General features: G+C 38.4%; 1 protein-coding gene across 1 annotated transcript; it reads left to right on the top strand.

The window, feature by feature from the left end:
• Positions 1–1,298: 1,298 nt before the first annotated feature.
• LOC104958105 (neuroblast differentiation-associated protein AHNAK-like) lies at positions 1,299–16,948 on the top strand (the record flags this gene model as incomplete). Its single annotated transcript, XM_010785814.1, has 6 exons — positions 1,299–1,348; positions 2,383–2,493; positions 3,380–3,493; positions 3,597–3,747; positions 4,054–4,214; positions 4,303–16,948. Coding segments are annotated over 6 exons (12,332 nt in total), but the record flags the coding sequence as incomplete, so codon positions are not given.
• Between the last annotated feature and the right edge of the window lie 1,249 nt (positions 16,949–18,197).

Here is an 18,197-nt window from a genome sequence, read left to right as displayed (position 1 = left end):
ATTGGATTCTCCATGTGTAGTGCAACCACATTTTATAAAATTCTAAATTCAGGGTTCATACACTTTTTCACCAATGATTTTCCATGACTTCTCCATGACCTTTACCTAATTTTCCATGACCAAAAAAAAGTACTCTTTCTCAGCGGTACCACTGAAAATGGTTTATTTTAACATGGAACAGGAACAAAGGTCTGCATATGAAACATGTTGTGCCTATCAAAAACAAATCAAGCCTTACTAGCTTCTACACGCTAAAGCAATTAAAATCTCTCACCAGCAAAACACCTCGACAGTTAAATGCCATTTTACATTTCATTACTATACGATACAGTATTTATTATCCTTATAGTATTACTATTTCGGCGATTGGGTCAAATATAAATTATATTTGATGAAACTTTAGTTACATTTCCATGACTTTTCCAAAACTTTGGGAAAAATATTGTTTTCAATAACTTTTCCAGGACCTGGAATTTGCATTTTGAATTTCCGTGACTTTTCCAGGTTTTTAATGACCGTAAGAACGCTGTAAATTGTACCGACAACATAACATTCGCCTCCTGATGATGATGAACTAAATCAACCAATGAGGATCTAAAACCACAGACAATGTGGAAGAAAGAGCAACAGCGTTTACCTGCAATCATCAAGCATTGATTTATGCAAACGTTGTCATTTGGGAATTTGCTTGTTTTTTTTCATCGAGAACATTTGAAAGACTAACAAACCTTCTTCCTCCATTAGTAGTATCCTGATGGAATTAACCTCACATTAAATTAATGAAGGATACAGAGCAGTTCAAAATGAATTTAAATCTATTAGAGATCAGGTATCAGAGCGGGTAATTATAATAATAATCTGACTAACCATTTGGAGTCAGACTTTCCCTTTTCGGCAGCCATCAGGGCTGAGCTGAGTCTTATCTGTGGATCAATGCAGCGGATCACTTAACAGACAAATGAGGCAGTGGGTCTCTGGGGGAATTATTGCCAGGAAGAAACTCGAAATAGTCTCATCATCGGCTCCAGTGTCTCTCTCTGTCTCTGAGCCTGGAAACAATTGTTAGGAGGAGCCACAGGCTGGAAGTCTTGATAAACAGCAGACAATTTACATTTGCCGCAGTTCCTGTATTGCTTTCATTCATTATTTGAACAAAACTCTGATTGAGATAGCTTTGACAAAGTGAATTTGACATACCATTACAAGTTTAATATATTCAAATTAAGTCATTTTCTATCATGTCAGATTTATTTTTGGTATTTATGCTTTGTCTATTCTCTGTGTTTTCTTATGAACAGGTGCTGGTCGGAGGCTAAGAGCACCAGAGCCTGGTACAGAGGACGATTCAGTGAGTGACTTATAAAGAATAAGGACTTTCTGATTATTTCTTCAAATTTGTTTTAGACAAGAAAACACCAGCATGTTCAAAACTGTAGCCTTTCAAATTGGGCACACCTTACATTTCTTGTACTACTTGATAAAAAGGCCTTTGTTCAAAACCATAAGTTGATAAGCATACAATACTTTGATAAGAAGAGACATAGACATCCATGTTGGTTACTTATATAATTTAGCTGATATAAAACTGTATGTATTGCCTGTCTTTTCAAATTAAACAATACAAAACCAACTATATGAATGCATGGAGGGTAGAGGACTACAGGTAATATGTGCACTATTTATCATCTTAATGAAACAATGGAATATTTGAGAAGTTAGCATTTTGATGTTTGCAGGCTATTTTTCGAACATCACAAATTGAACATTTTTAAGTATTTGTTTTATTACATTTTTAAGGGTGATGACGTCATTATGTCTGGCGAAAGACTATCAAAGGGTCATTTGAAAATTGAAAATTGAAGCTTTGCATGTAAAAATAAATACATTTGTTACAGCTTAGTTATTAGTTTGCAAAATATCCTGACATGACCCTTTTTACCCGTAAGTGTAAGTTAAAATTCAAAGGATAACCAAAGTCATTGGGGTTAATGCTCTGGGCAACCATAATATCTGTAACAAATAATATGAAAACATTTATTTTTTAGATATTTTCCTCTGGTGTTGGTATCACAGACCGGCCAACACACTACCATTGTGACAAGTTTTAAGAGCAGAACATCCAGTCAATGCTGGCTTTGGCAGAGCAAGGTGTTATCACACTTTTCCTGATGCAGTTTGCTCAACACAGTTGTGCAGGCTCAGTTATATGAATGTTATTAAAAATGTTACTTGGTGGTTAAAGAAGAGGAGATGCTTTTAGGCAGATGAAGTAAAATCTGACTAAACTGACTCATGTCATAATATCTCTTTGAAATTATTCAACTGCTTTGGGGATAAACCATGTGACTGTTTTTCGTGCTAACTGACCTTCTGTCCACGCAGACATGTGACGAGCCATCTCAGTTCACAGAGAGAGAGCGACCACGGCCTCAAGGGTCGTCCCCCGTCGAGGAGTATCCTGAAACGGAAAAATACACCGACAGTGACAAAGAGGTACAGATCATCGACACACAACCATTTATACAGAGACAGAAACTGCAGTAACGGGGAGAAACCAGGTCAAGAGAATACATCTGAGAACCTGTTACATGCACTGTAATAATAAATACATAATAAAATGTAAATAAACAGCTGAAATAACTGGGCTTCCTCAACTGGGGAACATTAGTTTCTTTTTTAACATGACCTTTTAGAAATCAGATTATTACAGAGAGCACACTATTACGTGTTTACTTATATAGGTATAATAGGTATTAACACACTTGGTCACTCAAAAGGCTATCTTTGATTCAACAGAGTACTTTGTTTAGGCCATCTACAAATGACGTTGGAAAAATAATCGTGTGACCAAAAGAAGCAAGCTTGTAAGGGTTATCTATCCAAAATCTGTTCTTCTGTTAGCAAATTAAAACTAGATCTCTGATGCAGGTAAATCTTCTTTTGGCACTTTACATTTTTCAAAACCTTTAAGTGTATGCAGCCTCTTAGGAAACAAAACCACCTATAGCCTCTTCGTATACAAAGCCTGCTAAGCATCAGGCGGAGCAGTATATCGATTACACAAAGCAGTTAATTTAATAAATATGGATTGCAAAAATCAGTTAATTTAAGGAAACAATATATCAATGACACCAGTTGCCATATCAGTGTTTGTGTACTGTCAAAAGAGTATGGTGTAACATTGGCTTTCTGTTTTGTTGAATGTTGCACATTGCAATAATTATCCAGACCTAGCTACTGCCACGTTTGTATTTACAGTATATTACCCTTCCCTCTCAGAGCAGATATTGTGTTGCCTGATTAAAAACTGCAAGACTGCAACAGTATGTCCAGAATAATGTTTGGTTAGAATTAAATGTACTGCTTTTTCTTCTTTCAGTGCGAAGCAGACCATGACCATTACCACAAAAGTGGGAGTGGAAAGAAAAGTAAAAAGTCTGGGCTCGGGTCCATGTTTGAAAAGCGCTCAACTCCAAAGATGAGTAAACTGAAGGTGAGACATTCCCAAGTTGTCCTCTCTGTATCTCTGTTGGAGCAGATCATTAAACAGCTAAAGGTAAAACGGTTGCATCCTCTCTGTTTTGATGTGTTAACAGGAAGACCACAGCCCTGAGTCTGGGGTGATGGTGAAAACAGCCCAAGATGGATGTTCAGAGGGTCTTGTTTATGGTGGAGGAGGGAGAGAGGGAATATTCATAAAAGAAGTGGTACCAGAGTCACCTGCCTCAAATCTGAAACTAAAAGAGGGTAACAATTATAGAGACATTCTCTTTTTCAATTACAATAAATGAGTAAAAATGTATTCATAAATATTGTATGTTGTTTATTCAATTTTGAAATGTTAACTATTATTTATATCTACTTCAAATATTGTAATCCTTAAAAAATGTCATGAATTGAACTGAAGAAACTTAAAGAGCAAGTTGCAAAGTCTAATGACTCATACTGTAATTGATTATTTTGAATATTTCCCAGTTTTTTTCTAATAAAACGGTTTTGACTGATAGCCTTCTCGTCTGTGCTCTTCTGAAATATGTTTCTCTTGTTTCACAGGTGATCAAATTCTGAGTGCCACTGTTTATTTTGACAACATGTCATACGAGGACGCCATTCAGATTCTGGAGCACGCTCAGGCTTACAAAGTAAAGCTCTGCTTGAAACGCACACCAGTCATCACAGAGACGGAACCAGTCACCGAATCTGACGTCATCCCTGTAACTATTTTTAGGTTGTCAGATTCTTTGTGATAACAAAAAGGTATTGGGTATAAAACTGACATGTCATATTTATATTGCTCAACAGGAAGAAGATGTCTACGCTCCAGAGATGAGAGAGAATGGAAAAACCAAAAGGCGTAGTGATGCCCGCATTTCTTGGCCTAAGTTTCCCTCCTTTGGAAAAGGAAAAAAAAAGTCTCGCTTTTCAAGGTCTCACAGCTCCTCAGAGGCTGAGGAGCAAAGAAAGCTTGAGCTTAGCCCCACTACAAGCGATACTGAGTCCCCTATAAAGTCTCAGGATGCCCTGAAGGGCAAGAAGAAGCATAAAATAAAGCTTCCTCTTTTGTCAAAGAGAGGTCGCATAAGTTCATCAGAAGACCAGGACACAGATGCACCAACAACTGCGCAGTTGGTTTCCCCTGAGACCCTTGGAAGTCCCTCAGGAGAATCACCTCAGGTCTATGTGACAGAGGAGCTAAAGGTATTTGAAGACTTAAGATGGGAGGAAAAAGAGCCTAAAACTGTTCAACACAAGGTGGAACTCATCACTATAGATAGCACTTTGAAAACAGAAGATGTAACCTTGGCTCTAGCAGGTGAAGAAAGCTCCTCTGGTGTCAAGTCCCCTGATGGGAAGAAAAAGAAGAAAGAGCGGTCTGAATTAAAAATGAAAATTTTGGGGAAGGATAAATCACACAAGAAGGATGCAAAGCCAAAATCATCACCAAAAAGGCTGAAAACGCTTGGGGCAAGTATTGAAACAGCAGACCAATCTGAAAATAGAAAAGGAGATCAACCAGCACTTGATGCCAATACCCAAATAATCAGCAGTGATAGCTCAAGGGTAATCCAAGCCAAATCAGAGGGAATAAATGTACCAAAGGTGGAACTTGAAGTATCTGATGTTACACTGATACAAAAATCTCCACAGAAAGTTGAAGAAAAAACTAAGACAGGCAAGGACATTAAACAGAAACAAGAAATAAAGACAGGTCCAACATTTAAAATGCCTAAAATAGGTTTTAATGACATTGCAAAAGTTGATGTAAATGTTGGAGAATGCACAACAAAAACTGAGCAGCTTACTACTGAGGGTACAGAAGAGAAAGTAGATCCTTATGACCGACTGTCAAAAAGTATTTCCAAAACAAAACTTCCAAAACGTGAAGATATTGAGATTCCAGGTATGGAGGACATGTCTATGAGAACCACAGCCAAAGGAATTAAAGTGCCTAAAGCTGTTTTTACAGGCCATTATGAAAAGATTCAAGCTGAAACTGCACAAATGTTGATTGATGTGGACAGCGTGAAAGAGGCAGTTTCTAAATTGCCTGGATTTAAGCTGCCTAAGGTTGACACAAGTGGAATGCTTATTCCAGAAGAAATTACTGTTATAGACGCAAATGCACAGAGAATATCAGTGAAAACACCGACTAAAACGAAACAGGGCGCACACTTCAGTAAGGCGGACATCACTGCCACTCATGAAATCTCCAAAACAACAATCAAACTCCCAAAGATCACACCATCTTATCTTACTTCAGAGGAATTTGTAATGGAGACCAAGGTAGATCTTAAAAAAACTGAAAAGGAATACAAAACTGAGCCTAAACAAAGTGGCGAAGCGGTAAATAAAAGAGAACATATCCTAATCCCTGGAAAGGAAAGTGAACAAGAAGTGGTGAATCTTCTGACACAAGAAACACAAGACGACAAATCAAAGAAGGCAAAGAAAAAGATACCGAGCTTTGGGATTGGAAAACCAGAAATAAAAATCCCGGATGTTGGAATTCACTTTCCAAAACAAAATATCTCTGAGCAAAAAGGTGACAACGTAAAAGACGAAAGGACTATATTCCTCCAAGAAGTACAAATATCAAAGACAAACACAAGTACGAAGATTGGAGAAGTCACATCTGATGTCAAAGTACCGGAAATTGAAGGCATTGAATACATTGATTCAGCTGAAGGATCACCAGCCAGAAATGAAAGTGGCATTGGGTTTACACGTTTTGATGTTAATCTTGATGCTGCACGCCCAAAGGCTGAGCACACATTTAAACTGCCCAAATTTGGAGCATCAACTCTGATCATCAGCGAAAATGTGTCCGATGCAGACAAGGACATAAATATTGATGGGGCTGAGATACAAATACTTGAAAAAGAGGAAAAGAGTGGCAAGTTCAAAATGCCAAATGTTGACATCTCCATGCCAAAAATAAAAGGTCCTAAAATTGATTTAAGCCTATCAAAAAAAGATGTAGATGTCACACTACCAGAATCTAAAACTGAGATTAAACGCCAAGACATTTCTGAGGTTGACATCAATGTAGAGGCTTCTATACAAGAGCGAAAGATGGAGGTCAAAAAACCTGAAGTGGAAATCCAACCAAGGCAGCCTGAAGGTGAACTTGATGGACAAGGAAGCAAGTTCAAGAAACCAAAGTTTGGAATCGCGACCGCAAAAGTAAAAGGACCTGAAATTCACTTTGGCTTATCAAACAAAGACCAAGATATGACACTTCCTGAAGCCAAGGCTGAAGTAAAAGTCCTTGATGCTCCTGAAATTGATGTCAGTCTTGGAAAAGCTGATGTTTCTTTTCCAACGTGGAAAACGGAAGTCCCTTCAGTAGATATGAAAACTACAGGAACTGAAGAGGACGGGAAAGGAAGCAAATTTAAAATGCCACATCTTAATTTCTCTATGCCAAAAGTGAAAGCACCTAAAAGTGATTTAAGCTTACCAAAGACAGAAGTAGATGTAAAATTACCAGAGACAAAAGCTGATGTAAAACTTCCAGGGGTTGATGTTGGAAAAGTAGACGTTTCAATTCCAGAGGTTAAGATGGAGGTTAGAAAACATGAAACTGAAATGCAGTTATTGCCTGGTGAAGTTGAACTAGATGGACAGAGAGAAAAGTTCAAAATGCCAAAGTTTCAAATCAAAATACCAAACGTAAAAGGGCCAGAATTTGACTTGAGCTTGTCGGGGAAAGACGTTGATGTCTCATTACCCCAGTCAAAAGTTGAGGTAAAACACTCGGATGTCCCTAAAGTTGATGTCAGTCTTGAAAAAGCACACATTTTGATGCCGGATGCAAAGGCCAAAGTTAAAGAAAATGATCTTGAGATGAAAGCTTTGCAGACCGAACCTAAAGGACAAGGATATAAGTTCAAAATGCCAAAGTTTGGAATTTCCATGCCAGAGGTAAAAGGACCTGCATTTCATCTAGGCTTATCAAAGAAAGATGTAGATGTCACACTACCAGAAGCCAAAGTTGAGTTCAACCTCCCTGAAGTAAAACCAAAACTACCTTCTGCTGAAATGCCTAGAGTCAAAGGGCCATATGTAGACTCAAGCTTATCAAAGAAAGACACAGATATTACATTTACAGGGACCAAAGCTGAAATCAAATTCCCAAAGGCCCCTAAAATGGATGTCAGTATTGAAAAAGCAGAGGTTTTCATTCCAGAGGCAAAGGTGGAAGTAAAGAAACCTGAAAAGGAAATAAAACTTTCCCAGACTGGAATTGAACTCGAAGGAAACAGAGGCAAGTTCAAAATGCCAAAGTTTGGAATCACAATGCCAACTTTTGAAGGACCTGAGATTGATTCAACCATCTCAAAGACAAATATAGATGTGAAAATACCAGAGGCCAAAGCTAAGGTTGAACTCCCAGAAGCTCCTGAAATTGCTGTGGAAATAAAACCACCAGAGTACGAGTCAGAAAGGGATGGGAAAGGAAGCAAGTTCAAAATGCCAAAGTTTGGAATTTCAATGCCAAAAGTAAAGGGACCTCAAATTGATTTAAGCATTCCAAAGAAAGATAAAGATGCGACGATGCCAGAGGCTAAAGCTGAAGTTAAACTCCCAGATGCTCCTAAAATTGATGTGGATATTAAGGCGCCAGAGTGTGAAGCTGAAATGGATGTGCAAGGAAGCAAGTTCAAAATGCCGAAGTTTGGAATCACATTTCCAAAAGTAAAAGGACCTGAGATTGACTTAAGCATTTCAAAGAAAGATGTAGACGTGACTCTACCAGAGGCTAAAGCTGAAGTTGATCTCCCAGAAGCTCCTATAATTGATGTGGATATGAAAGCACCAAAGTGTGAAGCAGAAATGGATGTACAAGATGGCAAGTTTAAAATGCCGAAGTTTGGAATGAAAATGCCAAAAGTAAAAGGACCTCAAATTGATTTAAGCTTCTTAAAGAAAGACGTAGATGTGACAATACCGGAGGCTAAAGCGGAGGTTGAACTTTCAGGAGCTCCTACAATCGCGGTGGACATGAAACTACCAGAGGGAGAAGCAGAAATGGATGGACAAGGAAGCAAGTTCAACATGCCAAAGTTTGGAACATCAATGCCAAAAGTAAAAGGATCTGAAACTGATTTCAGCTATTTCAGAGTCACAGTACCAGAAAACAAACTCCCCGATGTTGAACTAAAACAACCTTCTGCTAAAGTGGAAATCGAAGCACCTGAAATTGAAGCTCAAGGAAGCAGTAAGAAAGGGTCACCTTCAAAATTTAAAATGCCCACATTTAATTTTCCTAAATTTGGGGCTGCCACTCCAAATCTCAGCGCTGAAGTACCTGACATAGAAAATGAAATCAAAATAGGTGGCGCAGACTTGCACATAGCTGTGCCCCACACAGATGTTGATGCACCAGACGTTAAAGCAGAGGTCCGGCTGCCAGAGATTGAAGTCAAACATATTTTAGGCACTGTTGCGATAGAGCAACAGCCAGAGGTTGAGATTGATGCAAAATTGAAAAAGCGAAGGTTTTCAATGCCCAGATTCTCTTTTTCAAAAGGAAGTGTTAAAGCCCCAGAAGTTGATGCAAACGTTCACGATGTGAATGTTGCAATTCCAGAAGGAAATGTTGAAGTGAAAGGAGGGGAAGTTGAAACAAAACTACCAGAATGTGAAGCAGATGTTGACAGGAAGGGAAGCAAGTTTAAAATGTCGACATTTGGAATCACAATGCCAAAGGTAACAGGAACTGAGATTGATTTGAGCTTATCAAAGAAAGATGTAGACATCACGCTCCCAGAAGCCAAAGCTGAAGTTCAACTTCCAGAAATCAAAATAAAACAACCATCTGCTTCCGTGGAAATTAAAGCTCATGAGATTGACGGAAAAAAAATAGGTGATTTTAAAGGATCACTGTCAAAACCTAAAATGCCAACATTTACAGTACCCACATTTGGAGCTGCTACTTCAAAGGTCAGTGTGGACAAACCTGATGTGGATTTACACATTGACGGAGCTACAGTTGATGTCACGGCACCCAGCATTGACACTGAAGGCCTATCTGTAGATATCAAAGCTAAAGAAAGTGACATTGAAAGATCGGGAAGCAAGTTCAAAATGCCAAAGTTTGGCATCTCAATGCCCAGAGTTAAAGGACCTGAGCTTGATTTAAGTTTATCAAAGAAGGATTTAGAAGTCACATTACCAAAATCCAAAGCTGAAATCAACCTGGCCAGTGTTGAAATCACACAACCTGAAGTGGAAATCAAAGCTCCTGAGATCAAGGTTGCAACAAAGGATAAAGAAGGATCACCATCAAAATTCAAGATGCCGACGTTCAAATTACCAACATTTGGTGTTAATATTCCGAGTGCCTCTGTGGAAGTATCAGAAAAGGACAAAGACATCAGAATTGATGGGGCTGACATTACAATTCCTGAAGAAGTGCTTGCAGTTCATATTACAGCACCCATTGTTGACACTGAAGACCCATCCATAGTTATCAAAACTGAAGGGAAAGAAAGCAAGTTTAAACTACCAAGCCTTGGTTTTTCTGGGCCTCAAATTAAACAGCCAGACCTTGATTTAGGTTTAGAAAAGAAAGATATGCATGTGACTCTACCAGCCAAAGCTGAGGTCAACCTCCCTGATGTTGGCTTGAAAGAACCTTCGGCCCAGGTAGACATTAAAGGTCCTCAGATCAAGATGGGAGAAAAGGGTACAGAAGGATCACCATCAAGATTTAAGATGCCATCATTTAAATTACCTACATTTGGAGTTGGTACTTCAAGTGCTACTGTAGAAGTACCAGATACGGACAGAGACATTACAATTGATGGAACTAACATTACAATTTCTGGAGAAGTTCTAGCAGTTGACATTGCAGGGCCCAGTATTGAAACTAAAGTTCCATCAGTAGATAAAACAGAAACCCAACAGGAGCAAAAAGGAAGCCACTTTAAACTACCAAGTCTTGGTTTTTCTGGGCCTCAAATCAAACTGCCTGATATGGATTTAAGCTTATCACAGAAAGACATACATGTGACTAAACCAGAAGCAACAGCTGATGTCAAACTCCCTGACGTTGGACTGAAAAAACCTTCTGCTGAGGTGGAACTCAAAGGTCCTGAGATCAAAGTTGTAAAGAAAGGATCAGACGGATCGACATCAAAATTTAAGATGCCAACATTCAAACTACCCAAATTTGGAGTTAGTACTTCAAGTGCTGCCATAGAGGTGCCGAATACAGACAAAGAAATCAAAATTGATGGAGCTGACATTAAAATTCCTGAACAGGTGCTTGCAGTTCACATTCAAGCACCAAGCATTGACACTGAAGGCCCATCAATAGATATTAAAACGACAGGAACTGAACATGGAGAGAAAGGAAGCAAGTTTAAACTACCGAGCCTTGGTTTTTCCGGGCCTCAAATCAAACGTCCTGACATTGATTTAAGCTTTTCAAAGAAAGATGTTGATGTTACACTACCAGAGGCAAAAGCTGAAGTCAAACCCCATCAATTTGGATTAAAAGAAACAACTGCTGACATTGAAATGAAAAGTCCTGAGATTAAGGTTGAGCCAAAGGGTAAAGAAGGATCACCATCAAAATTTAAGATGCCATCATTCAAATTGCCAAAATTTGGCATTGGTCTTCCGAGTGCCACTGTGGCATTGCCCGATACGGACACAGACATAAAAATCGATGGATCTGACATAATAATTCCTGAAGAGGTGCTTTCAGTTCACATTACAGCTCCCAGCATTGACAATGAAGGCCCAGCAATTGATATTAAAACTACAGGAACTGAACATGAAGGAAAAGGAACCAAGTTTAACGTGCCAAGCTTTGGTTTTTCCGGGCCTCAAATCAAACGTCCTGACATTGATTTAAGCTTTTCAAAGAAGGAAGTCGATGTAACACTACCAGAAACAAAAGCTGAAGTCAAACTCCCTAAAGTCGAACTCTCTAAAGTTGGATTAAAAGAAACTCTTGCTGAAATTGAAATTAAAAGTCCTGAGATTAAGGTTGAGCCGAAGGGTAAAGATGGGTCACCATCAAAATTCAAGATGCCATCATTCAAATTACCAAAATTTGGAGTTAGTCTTCCAAGTACCACTGTGGCATTGCCCGATACGGACACAGACATCAAAATCGATGGATCCAACATTACAATTCCTGAAGAGGTGCTTGCAGTTCACATTACAGCACCCAACATTGAAACTAAAGGCACATCAATAGATATTAAAACTACAGTAAGTGAACATGAAGGAAAAGAAAGCAAGTTTAAACTACCAAGCCTTGGTTTTTCTGGGACTCAAACCAAACGTCCTGACATTGATTTAAGCTTATCAAAGAAAGATGTAGATGTAACTCTACCTGAATCAAAGGCTGAAGTCAAAATCCCTGTAGTCAAACTGAAAAAACCATCTGCTGAAGTGGAAATTAAAGCTCCAGAGATTAAGATTGCGACAAAGGGAAAAGAAGGATCACCATCAAAATATAAGATGCCAACATTCAAATTACCAACATTTGGAGTTGGTACTCCGAGTGCTACCGTAAAAGTGCAAGACAGAGACATCAAAATCAATGGAGCAGACGTTACAATTCCTGAAGAGGTTCTTTCAGTTCACATTGCAGCACCCAACATTGAAACTGAAGGCCCATCAATAGATATTAAAACAAAAGGAACTGAACCTGAAGGAAAAGGAAACAAGTTTAAAATGCCAAGTCTTGGTTTTTCTGGACCTCAAATCAAAGGGCCGAACATTGATATAAGCTTATCAAAGAAGGCTGTAGATGTGACTCTACCAGAAGCCAAAACTGAAGTCAACCTCCCCCAAGTTGAAATAAAAGGAGAATCAAAAGCTGAAGTCAAACTTCCTGATGTTGAAACAATAGAGGGTGATGCCAAGTTGAAAAAGTCAACTTGGACAATGCCAAGATTTTCCTTTTCAACGGCAAGCGTTAAGGCACCTGAGGTTGATGTTAACGCTGATGCCCCAAAAGTTGACGTTACACTACCAGAGGTCAAAACAGACGTATATATTCCAGATATTGATATCAAAGAAACCTCAGGTATTTCAATGGAGGGGGCACATTCCACAGACATAGATGCCAAAATGAAGAAGCCAAGGTTCTCATTACCCAGATTTTCATTTTCAAAGCAAGGTTCTAAAGAGTCTAAAGTTGATGTTAGTGTCCCAAACGTTGATGTTTCTCTTCCAGAAGGGAATGTGGAAGGTAAACACCCTGGTGTTGAAGTGAAGCCACAAGAAGGTGATTTAGAATTACAGGGGCAGGAAAGCAAGTTTAAAATGCCAAAGTTTGGCATCTCAATGCCCAAAGTAAAAGGACCTGAATTTGATTCAAGTGTATCAAAGAAAGATTTTGAACTGACATTACCTGAAACTAAAGCTGAAATTAACCTGCCCAATGTTGAAGTCAAAGGACCTGAAGTTGAAATAAAAGCTGCAACAATGAATACTGAAGGATCACCATCAAAATTGAAGATGCCTACATTCAATTTACCAACATTTGGAGTCGGTATTCCAATTGCCTCGGTTGAAGTGCCCGATACAGACAAAGACATCAAAATTGATGGAACTGACATAACAATTCCTGAAAAGGTTCTTGCAGTTCACATCACAGCACCCAGCCTTGACACTGAAGGCCAATCAATAAAACATGAAGTAAAAGGCAGCAAGTTTAAACTGCCAAGTCTTGGCTTTTCTGGTCCTCAAACCAAACGGCCTGGCATTGATTTAAGCTTATCAAAAAAAGACGTAGATGTGATTCTACCAGGAGCCAAGGCTGAAGTCAAACTTCCTGAAGCTGGACTGAAAGACCCTTCCACTGAAGTGGAAATTAAAGGTCCTGAGATCAAGATTGCAACACAGGGTACAGAAGGATCGCCATCAAAATATACAATGCCAACATTTAAGTTACCAAAGTTTGGAGTTGGTACTCCAAGTGCTACCGTAAAAGTGCCTGAGACTGACTTCAAACTTGATGGAGCTGAAATTCCTGAAGAGGATCTTGCAGTTCACATAGCAAAAACCAGCCTTGACATTGAAGGCCCATCAATAGATATTAAGGCTACAGGAACTAAACATGAAGGAAAAGAAAGCAAGTTTAAACTACCAAGTTTCGGCTTTTCTGGGCCTCAAAACAAACGACCTGACATTGATTTAAGCTTATCAAAGGTTGAGGGAGATGTTACTTTACCAGAAGCCAAAGCTGGAGTCAAACTCCCTCATGTTGAACTAAAGGAATCTTCTGCTAAAGTGGAAATTAAAGCTCCTAAAATTGATGTCCAGACAAGTAATGTTGAAGGATCACCATCTAAATATAAGATGCCCGCATTCAAATTACCGAAATTCGGAGTTAGTACTCCAAGTGCTACAGTAGAAGGGCCCAATACAGACATTAACAGTCCGGAAGAAGTGCTTTCAGTTCACATCACAGCGCCAAGTATTGACACTGAAGGCCCATCAATCGATATTAAAACTACAGGAACTGAACATGAAGGAAAAGGAAGCAAGTTTAAACTACCGAGTTTCGGTTTTTCTGGGCCTCAAGTCAAGCAGCCTGACATTGATATAAGTTTATCAAAGAAAGATGTAGATGTAATTTTACCTGAAACTAAAGCTGAAGCCAAAGAAACTGAAGGTGTCATTTCAGTGCCAGATGAACCGGCAGTTGACATTGATACCAAAAAACAAGCAACATGGGCATTTCCAAGATTTTCATTTTCAAGGTCAGCTGGTAAAGCCTCTGACGATGAACCTGAAACACCCAAAGTGGATGTCACATTACCAAAGGCAGAAGCAGAAGTCCAAGGAGGACTATCAGGGGCCGTTTCAATAGAAGAGCCTCCTGCTGCAGAACTTGATCCAAACTTGAAAAAAAGACAGTTTTCCCTACCCAGATTTTCTTTTTCGAAGTCAAGTGTTAAAGAACCCACGGTAAGTGCTGAGCTACCACATGTTGATGTTTCTCTTTCGGAAGGAGAAGTGATAGTCAAGCAACCTGAAATGAAAATAAAAGCTCCTGAGCTTGAAGCTGAACATGATGGACAAGGAAGCACATTTAAATTACCAAAGTTTGGCATTGCTCTACCAAAGATAAAAGGATCCGAAGATATCAATGCATCACAGAAAGACGTAGATATCACTGTGACAGATGTTAAAGCCAAAGTCACACTTCCAGATATTGAAGCCAAAGAATATTCAGCCAGTGTGGAAATGAAAGATTCTGAGATTGAAGCTCAGTCAAAAGGTTTTGGAGGATTGCCATTAAAATTTAAAATGCCAACATTGAAAATGCCGAAATTCGAAGTTGCTACCCATGATGTCACTGTAAAAGCACCGGATTCAGACAAAGTAGATGAAACGGATGGGGCTAAACATAAGGAGGACATTACTCTCATCATCAAAGGTCCAAGTGTTGATATTAAAACGGATGAGGCTGGCAGCGTTGATCTTGGATCTCCAAGTAAATTTAAATTACCATCATTTAAACTGCCAAAGCTGAGCTTTTCAAGACCCAACGCTGAAGGTGAACATGTTCCAGTTGACACTGAATCCAAAGAAGATCAGCTGAAAATTGAAGTTGATCCAAAAGGAGAGAGTAAATCACAAAAAGTTACTTTGACATCATTTGGTGAGATCATCAGGAATTTGGATGTTGAAATTGATGCTGCAAAATCTGAAGAACAACTTGAAACTTTAAAGGAAGTTCAAGAAACAGTGGAACCAAATGGAAAGCAGCCAGAGGCAAAGGAAAAAGAAACAAAGCAAGATACTACTAAAAGTCCTGAGAGGACAAGTTGGCTTAAATTCCCCAGGTTTGGACTGTCCTCCCCATCAGAGCCTGCCAAGACCGTTGAAAAAGAGGAGCAGAAGGATGAAAAGAGCCCAGTAGGGGAAACATCGGATGAGGAAATAAGTCCCACGTCTTCAGTCCAGTCATCAGACGCCTTTGCTGATATTAGCTCTGCAATGACTAGTGAGCATCTTGGCCTGTCCTTATCATCTCCAACAAAGGTGGTCACAGTCAAGTTCTCTGATCCCAACGTTGCTTCAGGTCTTGGTGAGATGCATAGTAACGTTATTACTTCTACCACAAGGACTGAGATTATCTCGGTTGAGCCGAAATTGCCTGAGAAAATCACAATTTTGTCGTCTGGAGCTTCTTCTTCATCGGAAGACACGCTCAGACTGGATTCAGGAAAATTACATGTCTTCACATCAAATATACAAGCGACACCAGAATCACAGTATGCCAAACTGCTAACTGATTTCCAAATCCAATCAGCAGGAGGCCTTCCCCTAGAACCAGAGGCTTACAAAGCTGCATCCTGGACTGTCGAAGAACCGGAAAGCGGCAAGAGAACGGTATACGAGAGGCATTTAGTTAAGGAAACATCAAGTGAAAGCAAAGAAACAATCGTTATAACTCAACAAATCACACGTACGTTTGACTCTTCTGAGACAGCTTCATCCATTCAACGACTGAAAGACTCTATGCACTCCGATAAAATGAGGTTCTTTGATGGAGCCGATGAGTGAAATGACTTTATGTAAATTATGTCAGAAGATACAAACCCTTATTATCCCGCCTCAGTGGCTGGTGGGCTTTTGAATATCACTGTCACAGAAAGCGAGATAGAAAACAGGTTTGGCAACTGCAAAAGACTGTTAGCAAATGTAACTTACCAATCATAGGAAATGATCAGTGTTCAGGAGTTAACTTCAATCTCTGGTAGCATGTTGTTGACCTATAAAGAGATGGATTAATTAAATGTACAGACAATGTGATTTAGTTGTTAATAAGCTCTATAATTCAGTGCTTTTACTTCAATTTATGAAAGGACTTCACCAAATATCCTTGCTTATTGTGGTACAAAACTAAAGTAAGCCATGTGTTTTGCTTCTCAAAACGTATAATATATTTGTGGTTTCATAGTTTTAAATGTACAACAACTGATCCAAAGTACTTGTGCACTTATTTATCGGATGATAATCAATGATGCATTTGATTTAAAAACTGTTTATCTGAACAAAATTGATGTTACTGACATTCCAAAATATGTTTACAATAATTTCTCTGTAATGTTGACAGTTAAAAACACCTACAATATTATGGGCAGTAGGCAATATGACAAAAAAAAATTATGTACATGTATCTGCAGGATATTCTTGTTGCTGTGGCTGAAACGTAAAGAGACAGTAGCATTGCAAAGCTGAAATGAAACGCTTATGATCAAAAACACCAAGTGTACTGCTACAAACTATATTTTTTATTAATATTTTGCTTACAACCTAATTTGCTACAGTAAAATATATCCAGAGTTTGGTATCTTTCAATATCACTGTACAACGTGGGAATCTTAAACTAGCAGTGTAAATAGCTTTTAATGAATCCATGAATTCTGATGTAACATGTTTGCAAAGTTATACACAATAAATAAATATTATTATATGTACACCTGTTGGCTGACGCTTGTTAGTTATATTCCTGTTTATTCTGTTTCGTGTGATCTACTAAAATAGGTCACATTTTAGTTATACTCAACACCACCAACGAAATGTAAAATTAACAGATACTTTTGAACAGTAATTATGGAAGGTAACTAAGGATCTACTCAAATGCTGTAAGTAACATGATTTTGTCTTGGGGAGGTTATAATGTAATATTATGACGATTTTACTCAACGTTTCGTCACGACTACAGGCATATTCATATGAAGTAGTATATACATATATTCGCTCACTAGAGGGAGACACACCTCACAGCTATACCATCACTGGCACTCTTTTCTTGGGATAAACTAAAAAGGGAATTAGCTCCATCTTAGCTTGTTTTATTGACGTTAACGCTAGCACAAAGAGCATAAGAGCATAGCAATGCTAACATTTGCTTTGTTGCCGTTTGATATCTAATATGACAGCACGTTTTACTAACTTACCTATATGTTATATCAATAAACAGGCTCGTAGAAAAAAGAGAGGTTATTAGGTCTCTCTGTGAGTTCAGGTTTTAGCGTATAAAATGTGTAAAATTACCTGACAAGTTCAGCTAACTGCTTACAACGTTAGACATTTCAAAATCAACCGGCAGCTGCTCGGTCAAAACGTCAAAACCTGTTCAAACTCTGATAACGTGCTGCCTTAAAATGCTCCTGGTAAATCTTAAACTTTAACGATAACTGTGACTTGAATTAATCCTCTTCCTCGGGGAAATAAAGTTGACGCTGCAACATCTTTTCTGAAGACTTGTCAGAAATGGCTTTCATCAAGCAACGAGATGAATGAATAAAATAAGCTTATCGCTCACCAATTAAAGATTCAGAACTTAACTTGGGTATTTATATTTATTATGCTACCTAAAACTTCTACTTCACTTCACTACATGTATTTGATAGCTTTATCCGGGCGTACTTCTTCTAGTTAGGATTAATTACAGTAAAATAAATATAAAAATAAATATTAGAATAATGAAATATGTAATATAATATTAATGTATGCTATATGTTTATATTAAACTAATGCAAATTAAAAGCCCATGTTTAAAATACAATAATTAATTTATGAATATATAGCTCTAAAATAAATATGTCAAAGCATAATTATCATAGTCCAATTATATAATATACATTATTTGGAAATGGACCATTTTTCCAAATTACTGTTAGTTTATTTTTTTACTGTAACAAGTA

The sequence above is a fragment of the Notothenia coriiceps genome, unplaced genomic scaffold, assembly GCF_000735185.1.
Source record: "Notothenia coriiceps isolate Sejong01 unplaced genomic scaffold, NC01 NC01_scaffold00028322, whole genome shotgun sequence".
In the NCBI taxonomy this organism is placed as follows: domain Eukaryota; kingdom Metazoa; phylum Chordata; class Actinopteri; order Perciformes; family Nototheniidae; genus Notothenia; species Notothenia coriiceps.
The sequence above is the reverse complement of the archived record's forward strand: the minus strand, read 5'-3'. Positions and strand labels throughout refer to the sequence as shown.